General features: G+C 35.6%; 1 protein-coding gene across 2 annotated transcripts in view; it reads right to left on the bottom strand.

Moving 5' to 3' along the window:
* The window catches only part of LOC144978560 (double-stranded RNA-specific adenosine deaminase adr-2-like), an 83,193-nt gene that overhangs the window by 49,423 nt on the left and 18,808 nt on the right, over nt 1–14,962 (bottom strand). Inside the window, exons 1-2 of one of the 2 annotated variants that reach the window (XM_078924775.1) lie at nt 13,642–13,714; nt 9,601–11,296 (exon numbers count right to left, since the gene is read on the bottom strand). The exons of the other annotated variant lie outside the window; for it this stretch is intronic. Coding sequence (XP_078780901.1) covers nt 9,601–11,266 — 1,666 coding nt within the window. The 5' untranslated portion in view covers nt 11,267–11,296; nt 13,642–13,714. Of the gene's footprint in view, nt 1–9,600; nt 11,297–13,641; nt 13,715–14,962 lie in introns of those variants that run through there. 2 annotated transcript variants of the gene reach the window in all.

Raw genomic sequence — 14,962 nt, 5'->3', positions numbered from 1 at the left:
AATTAACGTATTTCATGTATTGAAAAAAATTTCCGAAAATTTAAATCACCAAAAGTGTGCGAATCAAAAGTCACGATTCAGCTGTGCGGACATTGTGCAATTACTCTATACAATAATTATATCAGATATTATTTTTCTTTCAGCCAGTCTATCTTTATTGCATTAATTTTGATTTAGTTTTTTGTATTGAATTATATTATGATATTTGCCAGTGCTGTATAGCGTTGTTCTTATACATGTATACACAAATACAAACACACACACACACACACCCACAGACATACATAAATACACACACACTTATAATATATATATATATATATATATATATATATATATATATATATATATATATATATATATATATATATATATATTATATATATATATATATATATATATATATATGAGCCAAGGTCAAAAGGTGCCAATTTTTTTTCTCAAAATAAAAGTGACATAATAGTCCATTCATGTTTCTATATGTGTAGCAAAAACCCTGTACTTCATGAATCAAAGGCCCTTTAGATAACTTTAAGGTCTAACGCGGCATAATATCGTCAACAATACCTATAGGTTGCTGGTGTCACCTATGACCGGTGACACCAAAATGAGACAAAAAACTCAATAACCAAAAGGTTTTTGTTGAGTATCAAACTTTATTTAGTAAGTTATAGACAAAAAGACACAATCAACAACAATCATAGTACAATAATATTACCAACTATTGAAGAAAATGTTGCTTTTTCGTGTCATCAGTCACAAGCAACATAGAATGCAAATATATTATTTCATAAAAATGTATGTACATTAACAACAACAACAATATTGCTTATGTTTATTACCAGCAATGTTCAGAAACTTTTGGAATAAAATGTTGGGAAATAATGTGACCAAAGCATTTCTTATTTAGCGACATTGTGTCACTTGTGACATTAGACCGATGACACCATTACTTATGTCACAAGCAATACCAAATTGCAATCTCGACAATATATCATTAATTTCAGTCAAACCAGTGTAATAACCACAGTTAAATATGGCATTTAATAATATTCAGAAACCAAAGACTTCAAAAATAGAAATTTACATGGAAATTAGAGCATCTGAATGTGACTTGTGACATAAGACCGGTGACACCATTACTTATGTCACAAGCAACACCAAATCACACTTTCGTCCATTATATATCATTATTTTCAGTCAAAAAAGCACAATAACCTACTCTAAAATGAAATTCAATAATATTTTAAGAAACTAAATACTTTCAAATTGGAAATATACTTAGAAATTAGTAATACCATTGTTGCTATTACTTTGGTCAAAATCGGCACTAGAACGCAATTTTGCCTCAATAAATCAAGAATAGCAACTGAACACATGTAATATAGCCTGTTAAAATGTAATCAATGACATTTCCAGCTTTGAAGAACATGAAAACAGAAATACATTAGAAACTGCACACTTAAGTGTCACCTGTGACATTTTAACCAATGACACCAATGGTCACAAAAAGTACCAGAAGTCACACAAACACTAGATAAATATCAGCCATGGTAATGAATTCATGTAACCATACGGTAACATCCGCCCTACTGCTCAAATCTTCTAGTTTGTAGTAATTTAGTGTGTTAATAGTAAATCAAATCAAATTTCTTGACAACCCTTCTTTTATCTGGATTAGTCAAAAGCTTGAGTTTTGTCTTTTTCTTGATTGATACAACCCTGAAACATAAAAAGTTAGAATTACAAGGAAATAATTGTGTCAAAATCACAGTCTTATGTGATATGTCATAATATCATATTTGTAAGTAGAATAACAGCTGAAAACATACTTTTTGGTGGCACTTTGTAATATCCAATATCAAGTGTTGCTTGTGACAATGTAAAATAGCGATGACACCAAAGTTCAACTTACCTTTTCTGCCTGGAGCCACGCTGGAAAGGCAAATGAAAGTGCACTTCAAAGACTGGTAAGAAGGGTGGATCAAAATTGCGAATCGCCATTTAACGAAACAAACTTCCACGTGTTCACGCATGCCGTGTTGCTTGTGACAAATGACACCAAAACCAATAAACCTCAATACCGGTAAAACGGTATACATTTACTCCAAGATTTGAGTTCAGATAGTAAATCTATGCTTTTTTCTCATAATAAAACATTTTATAAACATTAAACATGAGCTTTAAAGTTTCTTGTCGAGTCTTAGTATTGTGCTGTGTTTGATGACACCAAAGGTCACAAGCAACACCAACTTTTTAAGAAGTCTATATGAAACTTAAACAGATATGTAATATACTGCGATTGCGTTCAAAAGTAAATTTTGACTTTATACTATTAGTCAAATTTCAATCACGTGAGCTAAAACATCACATTTAATTTCTACATGATTTCTAAAAAGGTGATGCGTTGACCTCGTTTTAAGCACATGCCAAACAGCATTCAAATTTCACTTTCAAGTTGTTTATTTCATATTCTGTTGAACAGAGTATGTTGAGCTATCTCATTTTATCTCTTCTTTATATTATCAATTGATTACAAGCATTAACCCAATGAAAACAGCCCATAATTAAGTAAAAATCAAATTTTCTTAACACCGGTATCAGGCGGGCACCTTTTGACCTTGGCTCATATATATATATATATATATATATATATATATATATATATATATATATATATATATATATATATATATATATATATATATAAACAGTACTTATAGCTCTTACACAAGTTGTTAATTTACGATAACACGATAACATAGTTCCCTGGAAAGAGAAATAATATCATATCTCTTTCCAGGCCTACGTATCACAGATCGATACCATTAAAATGCCACGACTAATAAAACCACTCAAAAGATCAATCGTAAAATTAATCCATCTTAATAAACTTCAACACTTTTATATCCCAGTGTACCCCGAACGGCCTTTTAACCCCATTTACATTTTTCTTTCGACACCCATTGAAACCCCGTAAGCAAACAGCAAAAGCCTGCAATCATTTCAATGGGTGGTTGCTTGAATGACATATAGTGAGAGTTTATAAGCTATGTTGTACGTTTTCTATTTTTTTTTTAACGGGGTCGGTGCACAAATGGACTGTACAGCAAAGAAAGAGGGGAGGAGGATGGGTGGAAGGAGGTCGTTTCTTTACTATTGCGTGATTTACTTATTTATCTTATTTCAATTCCTAACCCATTCGTTTCCACCGCCTTGAACTAGCTAATTGTAAAAAATAATTAAATAAATTGGAGCCTGCAGCCCACACACTATTATATAAGATAATTATGTTAATTCGTACTTTTTACAATTAATTCGACCAATTAATACTTTGTCACAATTAGCTCTTGGATAACTTACCTACAAACAGAACAAGCTATCTAGACTTACTTTTCTTGAAATAAAAGAAGAAGAAAAAAGAACCCCAACAAACTCTTCTCTAAAAGGTCAAAGCATAACAATGCAATACAGTGTATCAGTAATTGCTCTATTATCATTATTCAACAAGACGTAGCAATCACTGGCTCATTGAGTATTTCTCATTCAAAACACAGACAACTCTCACTTGCAGACCTGCTTACTTCAATTTAAATTTCGTAGAACAAGGAATTTTTTGTTCGAACTACAAAACTATATTATAAGTATCTTAATTTGTTCACACTGGTTCGTAAGACCCAAATAAAATCACATTGTATAAAATACCGTATATTAAGCGTTTTGGGGTGTCATATAAAAGGAAGAAATTTGACGTCACTAAGCTTTTTGTTATTAATTTTACACTACAATAAAATAAATAAATAAAATAAATGATAATAAGAAAAGATTAGTTCCCATTAAATTATATCAGACTATAAACGTTAAAGGTTACACACAAATTTGTGTGTTGGTACGTTTAATCAGGCTGGCCGATTTTGTGAGTATTTTACCTAAAAGCATTGCATCAATATTTATGATCTGTATTAGTAGTGTAGTATCTTATGAGGAAAAATGTGGACTGGGCACTCGCATCCCTAATGATGAGAAAAAATAGGCTATGGAAAAGTGCCAGATGAAAACAGAGAATAAAAAGTCAAGGGGTCAGAGTCAAACTCAGGATCCAATTGACACGACACCCCCCGCCCGACCGAGAAAGACAGGGAGATATGTCTTGCAAAATTAGTACCAATCATGCGCCCAATTACTCTCGAGAGTAGAGGGGCGCATGATTAGTACTAAGTTTGAGACATATTTTGGTGTGGCTGGATAGCTCAGTCGGTTGTGTGACCGCTCGCTGCCCCCCCCCCCTCTCTCTCTCTCTCTCTCTCTCTCTCTCTCTCTCTCTCTCTCTCTCTCTCTCTCTCTCTCTCTCTCTCTCTCTGCCAGGCGGAGGGTGTCGTGTCAATTGGATCCTGAGTTTAGCACTGGTTCCGTGACTTTTTGTTCTCTGTTTTCAACTGGCACTTCTCCGAACCCTATTTTTTCATTAGTACCTTATTAGCATTATTCAAAACGCTAAAGCATTCACTAGCTCATTGCCTATTTATCATTTTCAACGCACACACTAAACTGATTTACAGCCCTACTGACTCCCACCAACATTTCGTTAAAAAAATATTTTTTTATTTGAACGACAAAACTACACGAGCATATCTAATTTAATGACACTGGTTCAAATGAGAAATAAAAACGGTGACATCATATAAAAATATAGATCGCGTTTTATAGCGTTATCATTCAATCCTGCTGAAGAGCAAATTAATTGCTAATGTATAAAGCTAGATAATATACCGTGTATACTGTTTATCCCATGATAACTAAGGATAATTAACAAGTAGGTCTGCATTTCAGTTTCATAAATTGATCTTAATACACAAGTAGGATGATTGGTTTCCAATTGTGGAGCAAGAGCAAGCATTTTGTTAAAGCAATATCTCGATGTAATAAATACTCCTAAAGACAAACACAATGCCAGTTCCTTGACGCCTTGTTTAACATATTAATTTCATCACTCATTGGAAATCTCATAATTCAATCGCCATCTTATTTCTTCATTACTCTTGATGGCATTAATAACGTTTCATTGACGACAAGTAGATTTGGGTATTGGAGTGTGTGTGTGTGTGTGTGTGTGTGTGTGTGTGTGAATTAGGGGGGGGGGCAGACGAGGGTAACATTATTATTATTATTATTATCATCATCATCATTATTGGTGGTGGTGGTAGTAGTAGTAGTAGTAGTAGTAGTAGTAGTAGTAGTAGTAGTAGTAGTAGTAGTAGTAGTAGTAGTAGAAGTAGTAGTAGTAGTAGTAGTAGTAGTAGTAGTAGTAGTAGTAGTAGTAGTAGTAGTAAGTAGTAGTAGTAGTAGTAGTAGTAGTAGTAGTAGTAGTAGTAGTAGTAGTAGTAGTAGTAGTAGTAGTAGTAGTAGTAGTTGTTGTTGTTGTTGTTGTTGTTGTTGTTGTTGTAGTAGTAGTAGTATATTTCTACCAAGTATACTACGCAGTTAGAACAGTCTATGTTTGTTAAACATTGAGTTATTCGGCATCGAAAGGCTGTCATGTCCAGTCCATGAGGGAAATAAATCTCTCTCACGGTTTTCTCAATGCCAGGAAGAAATGTGAAAATGTAGGGATTCCACAAAGTCTTTTCTTGATTTCAAAGACATGTTATTCTTTAACCGTTATAGATATTTACAACTGGTTTTACTCATCTTCTAGGGTAAAGCCATACTTTTATGCCCATTAGTCATAGACCCACATGACATCACCCAATTTCACCAAAATCAACATGAACTAAAGACCATTTTTCTCTCCATTTACTTCGGAATAGCAACAGTGCGACAAAAACTGCTCGATGACAGGTGTGTGATCAATCTCTCACTAGGCGTCCCAGCAAATTTAGATATCTTAATTTTTTTAAAAATCGTTTTCCTGTAATGGTCTGCCAAACGGTCTGTGAAAGGTTATTGAACTATATTTGACGTTTTTGTCTTATGCAATAACATAATACAAAACGATTTGTGTCGCACTTTTGTGATTCCGAAATAGACAAAAATAATGCCTTTTAAGCTCATGTTGCTAAATTTGGTGTTGTAATGTGGGTCGGTGACTAATGAGCATAAATGGATGACTTCTCCTTAGAAAATGACGAAAACCAGATGCAAATATCTATAACGGTTTTAGAATAATAAATCTTTGAAATCAGGGAAAGACTTTATTAAAAGGCGATAACTTTTATGTTTAACCTGTGATAGATATGTCACTATGGAATAGAGCCTTTGAAACCCCAGGTTAAGAGTAATTTGGAGAGAGGAAAAAAGATAGAAAGATTCTAACCAAAGGCTTTTCGAACCAATGGCGAGTTCCTCTCCGGTACAAACAAGATATGAAGTGAATAGAAAAGTGCCAGAAGACAATAGAGAATAAAAAATTTTCGCGGCGGTGGTGGGGTTTGAACCTGCGACCTTATTGGTACGACAACTCCGCCTGGCAGGTGAGAGCGTGGCTCTACCGTGTGAGCTATCCACGAACACAAAAATATTCGTTTCAAACTCAAAGTCATTACTAGATCCCTCTCTCACCCACTTCTTGAGACCGCCGATTCGTTCGTACACCACCATCGCGAATAATTTTGACCAGCAGTTAAGCTTAATAGCCAATATTCTCAACACAAACATATAACATAGAAACGATTGAGACATTGAGTATGCTCCGGTGTATGGGGTGAATTTTTTAATTCAGAAAAGTGAGTGGAGCAGGCACTTATGTTGGTAACAACAAGATATGAAGTGAATAGAAAAGTGCCAGAAGACAATAGAGAATAAAAAATTTTCGCGGCGGTGGTGGGGTTTGAACCTGCGACCTTATTGGTACGACAACATCCGCCTGGCAGGTGAGAGCGTGGCTCTACCGTGTGAGCTATCCACGAACACAAAAATATTCGTTTCAAACTCAAAGTCATTACTAGATCCTCTCTCCACCCACTTCTTGAGACCGCCGATTCGTTCGTACACCACCATCGCGAATAATTTTGACCAGCAGTTAAGCTTAATAGCCAATATTCTCAACACAAACATATAACATAGAAACGATTGAGACATTGAGTATGCTCCGGTGTATGGGTGAATTTTTTAATTCAGAAAAGTGAGTGGAGCAGGCACTTATGTTGGTAACAACAAGATATGAAGTGAATAGAAAAGTGCCAGAAGACAATAGAGAATAAAAAATTTTTTATTCTCTATTGTCTTCTGGCACTTTTCTATTCACTTCATATCTTGTTGTTACCAACATAAGTGCCTGCTCCACTCACTTTTCTGAATTAAAAAATTCACCCCATACACCGGAGCATACTCAATGTCTCAATCGTTTCTATGTTATATGTTTGTGTTGAGAATATTGGCTATTAAGCTTAACTGCTGGTCAAAATTATTCGCGATGGTGGTGTACGAACGAATCGGCGGTCTCAAGAAGTGGGTGAGAGAGGGATCTAGTAATGACTTTGAGTTTGAAACGAATATTTTTGTGTTCGTGGATAGCTCACACGGTAGAGCCACGCTCTCACCTGCCAGGCGGAGTTGTCGTACCAATAAGGTCGCAGGTTCAAACCCCACCACCGCCGCGAAAATTTTTTATTCTCTATTGTCTTCTGGCACTTTTCTATTCACTTCATATCTTGTTGTTACCAACATAAGTGCCTGCTCCACTCACTTTTCTGAATTAAAAAATTCACCCCATACACCGGAGCATACTCAATGTCTCAATCGTTTCTATGTTATATGTTTGTGTTGAGAATATTGGCTATTAAGCTTAACTGCTGGTCAAAATTATTCGCGATGGTGGTGTACGAACGAATCGGCGGTCTCAAGAAGTGGGTGAGAGAGGGATCTAGTAATGACTTTGAGTTTGAAACGAATATTTTTGTGTTCGTGGATAGCTCACACGGTAGAGCCACGCTCTCACCTGCCAGGCGGAGTTGTCGTACCAATAAGGTCGCAGGTTCAAACCCCACCACCGCCGCGAAAATTTTTATTTCTCTATTGTCTTCTGGCACTTTTCTATTCACTTCATATCTTGTTGTTACCAACATAAGTGCCTGCTCAACTCACTTTTCTGAATTAAAAAATTCACCCCATACACCGGAGCATACTCAATGTCTCAATCGTTTCTATGTTATATGTTTGTGTTGAGAATATTGGCTATTAAGCTTAACTGCTGGTCAAAATTATTCGCGATGGTGGTGTACGAACGAATCGGCGGTCTCAAGAAGTGGGTGAGAGAGGGATCTAGTAATGACTTTGAGTTTGAAACGAATATTTTTGTGTTCGTGGATAGCTCACACGGTAGAGCCACGCTCTCACCTGCCAGGCGGAGTTGTCGTACCAATAAGGTCGCAGGTTCAAACCCCACCACCGCCGCGAAAAATTTTTTATTCTCCATTGTCTTCTGGCACTTTTCTATTCACTTCATATCTTGTTGTTACCAACATAAGTGCCTGCTCCACTCACTTTTCTGAATTAAAAAATTCACCCCATACACCGGAGCATACTCAATGTCTCAATCGTTTCTATGTTATATGTTTGTGTTGAGAATATTGGCTATTAAGCTTAACTGCTGGTCAAAATTATTCGCGATGGTGGTGTACGAACGAATCGGCGGTCTCAAGAAGTGGGTGAGAGAGGGATCTAGTAATGACTTTGAGTTTGAAACGAATATTTTTGTGTTCGTGGATAGCTCACACGGTAGAGCCACGCTCTCACCTGCCAGGCGGAGTTGTCGTACCAATAAGGTCGCAGGTTCAAACCCCACCACCGCCGCGAAAATTTTTTATTCTCTATTGTCTTCTGGCACTTTTCTATTCACTTCATATCTTGTTGTTACCAACATAAGTGCCTGCTCCACTCACTTTTCTGAATTAAAAAATTCTCCGGTACAAAATAAGCTCGCTCAAAAGCAATGTTTGACACATTACCAAAAGTGATAAATCGATGGATTGACAGCACTTCCCCTTATCTTATGGAAGCAAATTGAAATGAGAACATTGTAAGAACAACTTACAACGCTTCTTATCAGATATTACATATTGCCATTGACCAGTGACGCATGGTATAGATAAATTGATGTTTAAATTTGGTCAGAGATAAACCTTTAGCTGCCCAACCACAGTACAATGGGTTCGCACTTTCCATTGACATCCTTATAATAAGGCCAGGTCCTAAAGTATGAAACGTATCATTGTTTATGTATGTTTTTTACTTCTTTTCCTGGTTTGTCTTTTTTCTGTCTTTTTGTTTTCTTATCTTTGTTTTATTTCTGTTTCGAACATAAATTTTGATCACAATATATATTCTATATTCGTATTAAAAATATGCCTGTCTGAATTTATTTTTTTATTTATCGCAGTTTTCAAGGAAAATAATTCTTTATGCAAAGATATTTTGTACTCAGTAAGTTTGAGTACCGCTTCAAAATCTTAAATACGCATAAGTCCTCTGATACCAAGTGAACCCTTTTTGGGGTGATTATTCAGCTCTACAGATGGAGACCACATTTCTTAGTTTTATGAATTTGTAGCAGATTTAAACAGGACTGATAAAGGTTAGATAGTTTGCTAATATTTTACTTACCCGACGGATCACTATCCTCTTCATCCTCCTCTTCCTTTTCCTCCAGTGTGCCTTCAGTTCCAGTGATGTGATCGGCGGTGAAGTCTCCATGAACTTTGCTCTGAATCTCAATTTGATCCAAATCATCCGTAGAAACGGTATCTTCTTTTGGGTTTAGCAAGGCGAACCTTTCCTTCACCACATCGGTGACAGTGGAATCTGCACTATTGTCATCAATATTTAATTTGGTTTCATTTTTGTTGATGTTTATTTCTTCAACAAATGCAACACCGGTTTCCCTATGACTTTCTTCGGTATACCTTACACAATCTTCTCTTTCGGTATACCTTACACCATCTTCTCTTTCGTTATTTTTCAAATAATCCTTAAAACTATCATTTCCATAATCGTCAAAATTTTCAATTTCTGACCAGCTGCAGATAGAATCAGCGTCGTCATCGTCATTGTCAAAAGTGTCATTATTCCTACACTCAAGAATTGTCTCTCCGTCGTCCTCTTCAACAAAAGGGTTGCGGTATATTTCTATATCTGGTTCTTTGAAATAAAAAGGTAAGTTTTCAGGATCGAGACCCGAGAGCAACAGACTAGAAGAAGATCTACTTCCTGACGAACTTCTAGAAGGCGAGTCACCGTTTGAGCCTTTAACGGATGAACAGGAAACAGAGGAACACTGAGAACTAACATCAAAACCACTATCTCCTGCTTCTGATGTGATCCCTGGGTTGTAACACTGCTGGTGATTGTGGTCTTCTTCATCACCTGGGGAGAGTTCAGATAATGTGTCTGACTGCTGTCTCTTAGAACGACGCCTTGGCCTTCTTCTTTTACGCTTAGAAGTAGTGACGACGGCTTCTGGCGATAGCTCCGTTATAATGTCATTTTCATTGGTAGTAAAGACAGTGTCATCATCATTTTCAGTATGCCTTACTATAGTGTTCTTACCATTTCCGGTAATTTTAGCACCCATTCTGTGATTAGGATGTTCAGAATTCAACGCAAATCCAACATTTTCAGTGACTAAATCGATGTCTCTACCCAGTGGGGTGAAAGAGGAACACTCCTTGGAACACGACTGATTACTTACATTTAATGGTTTGGAAATATGGTTGACTTGAGAATTTAGAATGTTTGATATAATCTGTTTTGCTAATCCAAAATCGTGCCGACGTTTATCGTTGAATTGGTTTTGTGCGGAGGTGATTTCTCTCCGAGCAGTTTGCGTATCAGTATGTTGTTTTTCATCTTCGTTGTCATCCTGAGCAGTTGGGTTATCAATATCGACTAATATAGGTGCATATGTACTATGGTCACTTTCTTGCTTTGATTTTCTGCGTCTTCTGGGCCGCAAATGTTTGGATTTATTTAGATTTGCGCTATCATCAATGTTCCTGACTGAATCCGAGGAAACTTTCGAAAGTATCTCTTTGGATTTTTCAATCCCGCAGTGTTCATTTTCTTTAGTAACTGGGTATTTAGAACTGCGGCAAAGACCATCTATATAATCGTCACTATTTCGAAAATTCTCACCACAGTTCTTATTTATGTTATTTGAATATTGTTTCCCACGTTGTCCAAACGAATAATGAGATTGCGGTGTACCTTGTTCCACTTTTTGATCAACAGGGCTGTAAGTTTTACTTCTCGTTATAATACGAGTTCTTGGCATAGTGAACTTACACTATAAACAGCCAGCTACCTATTTGCCGAAAGCAGCAGCAACAACAACAACAATAATAATAATAATAATAATAATAATAATAATAATAATAATAATAATAATAATAATAATAATAATAATAATAATAATAATAATAATAATAATAATATTAATAATAATAAAAATAATCATGTAAAAACGAGATGAGCTGCCGAATCAAGGTTATACGCCATAACAGTAATACTTGAAACACAGCAACTTTATCAGTACTCCTCTGCTCTTATAGTTAAGAAAATTCCGATGGAATAATATAACACCACGGAAAAACTAAGAGAGAGAGAGAGAGAGAGAGAGAGAGAGAGAGAGAGAGAGAGAGAGAGAGAGAGAGAGAGAGAGAGAGAGAGAGAGAGAGAGAGAGAGAGAGAGAGAGAGAGAGAGAGAGAGAGAGAGAGAGATTATTATAACCCAATAAGCACAATTTAACTCGTATAAAAAGAAATAGTGATAGACGCACTTAGCACATTAACTTCACTGTACAAATTAAAATCACAACCTGTTATCAATCAAATAGTCATTGATTTCTCCAAATTATTGATAAACCGATATTCAAACCGGACCAGACTTGAGCAACAAGCCGTTTCTCACAAATCAGGGTCACTAAAATGTGCTGAACACCAAGTATGCGATAAGATTCAATCTCAATATCTATCAAGCTTTTACTGTAGCGATATCTTATAATACATACGACGCAACTTGACTGATATCAGGACTTAATCGTAGAAGCATGTGTAGTAATATCTGGTATTCTTAGTAGAGTTTCGTCAGTCTAAGAAATTCAATGTTAGAAGACACGCGCATATTAAATTGAGGCATTATACTGGTATGGTATCACGGGTTATAAAAATGGTATTCACGATACTGCAAGACAAGGGTTTCCTTGTCCCAAATCCAGCTCATAAATCTATCAACATAACAATCACTTATTAATAGTGTCGTCTGAGCCGCCCTGTAAAGGCGTAAATCGAGAATCGTTCTTTTCCTTTCATCAGTTAAAACCTGTAACTAAACACGACTTCAAACCAACAATAACTATATCTACTTTGGTTGATTCCACTAGTTCAAATATTGACTGATTAAAATGCCCCTACCCCCCCCCCCCCTCTCTCTCTCTCCTCTCTCTCTCTCTCTCTCTCTCTCTCCTCTCTCTTTCTCTCTCTCTCCCTCTCTCTCTCCCTCTCTCTCTCTCTCTCTCTCTCCCTATATATAAATATATATATATATATATATATATATATATATATACATATATAATATATATATATATATATATATATATATATATATATATATATATATATATATATATATATATATATATATCGGCACCTTACACATGGAAAAAGAGTCTCTTTGTATTGCGACTTTATCAGGAAGTATGCACGTTGGCTCAAAGTAACAAAACAAAACAAAACAACAAAAATGAATAAACAAACGATGATTCTCCGTAATTCTAGGGTTTGTCTATGTTTAAGATTATTGTTTTGCTAAGTGGGTATACAGTTCATGGACAAAATTATCTAAGTACTTAAAGACGAGAAAGAACGGATTTGACATGTTTTCGAAACCATTATTTGATTCAAAAACTTCGTTAGACCACCAAGTATGAAAATAGAATGTTAGAGAGAGAAAAAAAAAAGGGGGGGGGGGGGGGGGAGGAGGCGAAAAAAGCAGCATGGAAACAATGTAAAAAGAAAAGATTGAGCGGAAATAAAGGTTTTCTACCCCTCACCAAACAAATCCAAATTGATAACTTGATTATGGTAGTAGAATCATATATATATATATATATATATATATATATATATATATATATATATATATATATATATATATATATATATATATATATATATATACATATATCATCTTTCTTTCTTGAAAGATGAATGGAGAGCCACGAAAAAAGTAGGATCATTTATAGACAAGGAAGACTTAGAAAGAAGTTTATCGACGGCCACACTAAATAAATTATTACATATATGGATTAGAAAAGATAAAATTAAATTAAATATAAAATCCAATTATACACAACCCTTGTAAAATCCGTGCTTATATACAACTGCGGAACATGAGCACTGACGGAACCGAAGAGCATAGATTAGACAGATTCCATAGAAAACAACTAGAAAAGAGTCCTGAATATACGATACCCCACAAAATAGCTATAGAACAGAAAATGTTGAATAATAATGCCAATAACAACTACTTTCAGTTAACACAGTATGTCAAATGGAAAAGGTGTTGAAAACAACAGCATATCATGACGTATCACTGGTTTATCCAAGGCAGAATTAACACAAGTATCAAGAAATCAAACTATTTACATTTAAGGGGTACCCGCAGAAAATATCATTGGGCTGAAACGAATAACAATATCATGGAGCAGAATATGAAAGTAAATATAAGAGAGTGACAGCGAGAGAGAGAGCGAGAGGGGAATTTGGGTTTCCCGCTTTCATTCCCGATAATGTTGTCAGTACAGAGTTGATCTCCGCGGTTGTTCCCCGCAGACCGATTGAAGTAATGGCACTGCCGCCGCTGCTATTCTTCTGACATTGCTATCCTGGTCGGGTTAAAAGAAGAAAAGAAGAAGTAATGTTTACTCATACTTAGCAAATATTTGACTTAGTTGAGAGGGCGCGTTCATGTGCAAACATTAACACCACCCTATAACTAGCCAATGTAATATGACTACAATGTGACATGGCGACTTCTGATCATTTGCCGGTCAGTTGACCAAATCTTACCGATATTGGTCGGTCAACAAATGATTTTTGGAATTAATTGATATCATTGTGTATAGTGTCGTGGTTGCAGCCGGCGAGGAACTTGGCACATGCGGTTACATCCTGGTATCGAAGAAGTTTTAAAGTTAGGTATTGCTGACCATGGGCAAAGTAATAAAGACACCCTATATGTGACCCACCATCTCAATCTGGTATAATGTGGCAGTAAACCAAGTACATACTACAAAATTATCTCTTAAGTCTAAATTATGAATTTTTATTGATGATTGTTTTTCTCTTAAACTACTTAAATCTCAAACATGTATTATAATTCCAACTGTTGTAAATAAATCCAAATGCTTGAATTTGGTTCATTCAGACACAATATCTAATCGATGCGGTAAATCACACATACTGAAAGGTAACATGTTCGGGTCACGTAGGGGTAAAAAAACAGTTATTGGCAGCATAATAATATATCAACGAACGCATTTATCAGGTATTATGTCGAAAGGAAAGAATCGTCAAATATAGTCAAAATTATTAAATTTATGAAAGTTAAATGACTTTTGGTCGTCAAAATTCATTCTTCTCAATTAACGCTTGTCAATATAACTCTAATTTCATAAATTTAAGACTTTGAAATACATTTTTAACGTGTAGTCTCAACCCCGGCATAATACAAGTACATACCAGATCACGGCAGAGGGCCACTGTCATATCAATAAGGAACAAAATTGTGGTGTCAAAAAACTGATTCCAATCTCATTGGAAGTGTAAAACTACTCTTCCAGAGGACTGATAATATGGCTTGTGTAATGATCTTCTGGTTTCAGAGTGATGGCATCTTATTTTCTAGTCTAAATATATGCAGGTCGTCAATAAAGACCATCCATCCCCGCTCCTTTACGTTTAGAAT

Source organism: Berghia stephanieae, chromosome 8 (genome assembly GCF_034508935.2).
Source record: "Berghia stephanieae isolate SIO BIC M18660-M18661 chromosome 8, UCSD_Bste_1.3, whole genome shotgun sequence".
Classification (NCBI taxonomy): domain Eukaryota; kingdom Metazoa; phylum Mollusca; class Gastropoda; order Nudibranchia; family Aeolidiidae; genus Berghia; species Berghia stephanieae.
The sequence above is the reverse complement of the archived record's forward strand: the minus strand, read 5'-3'. Positions and strand labels throughout refer to the sequence as shown.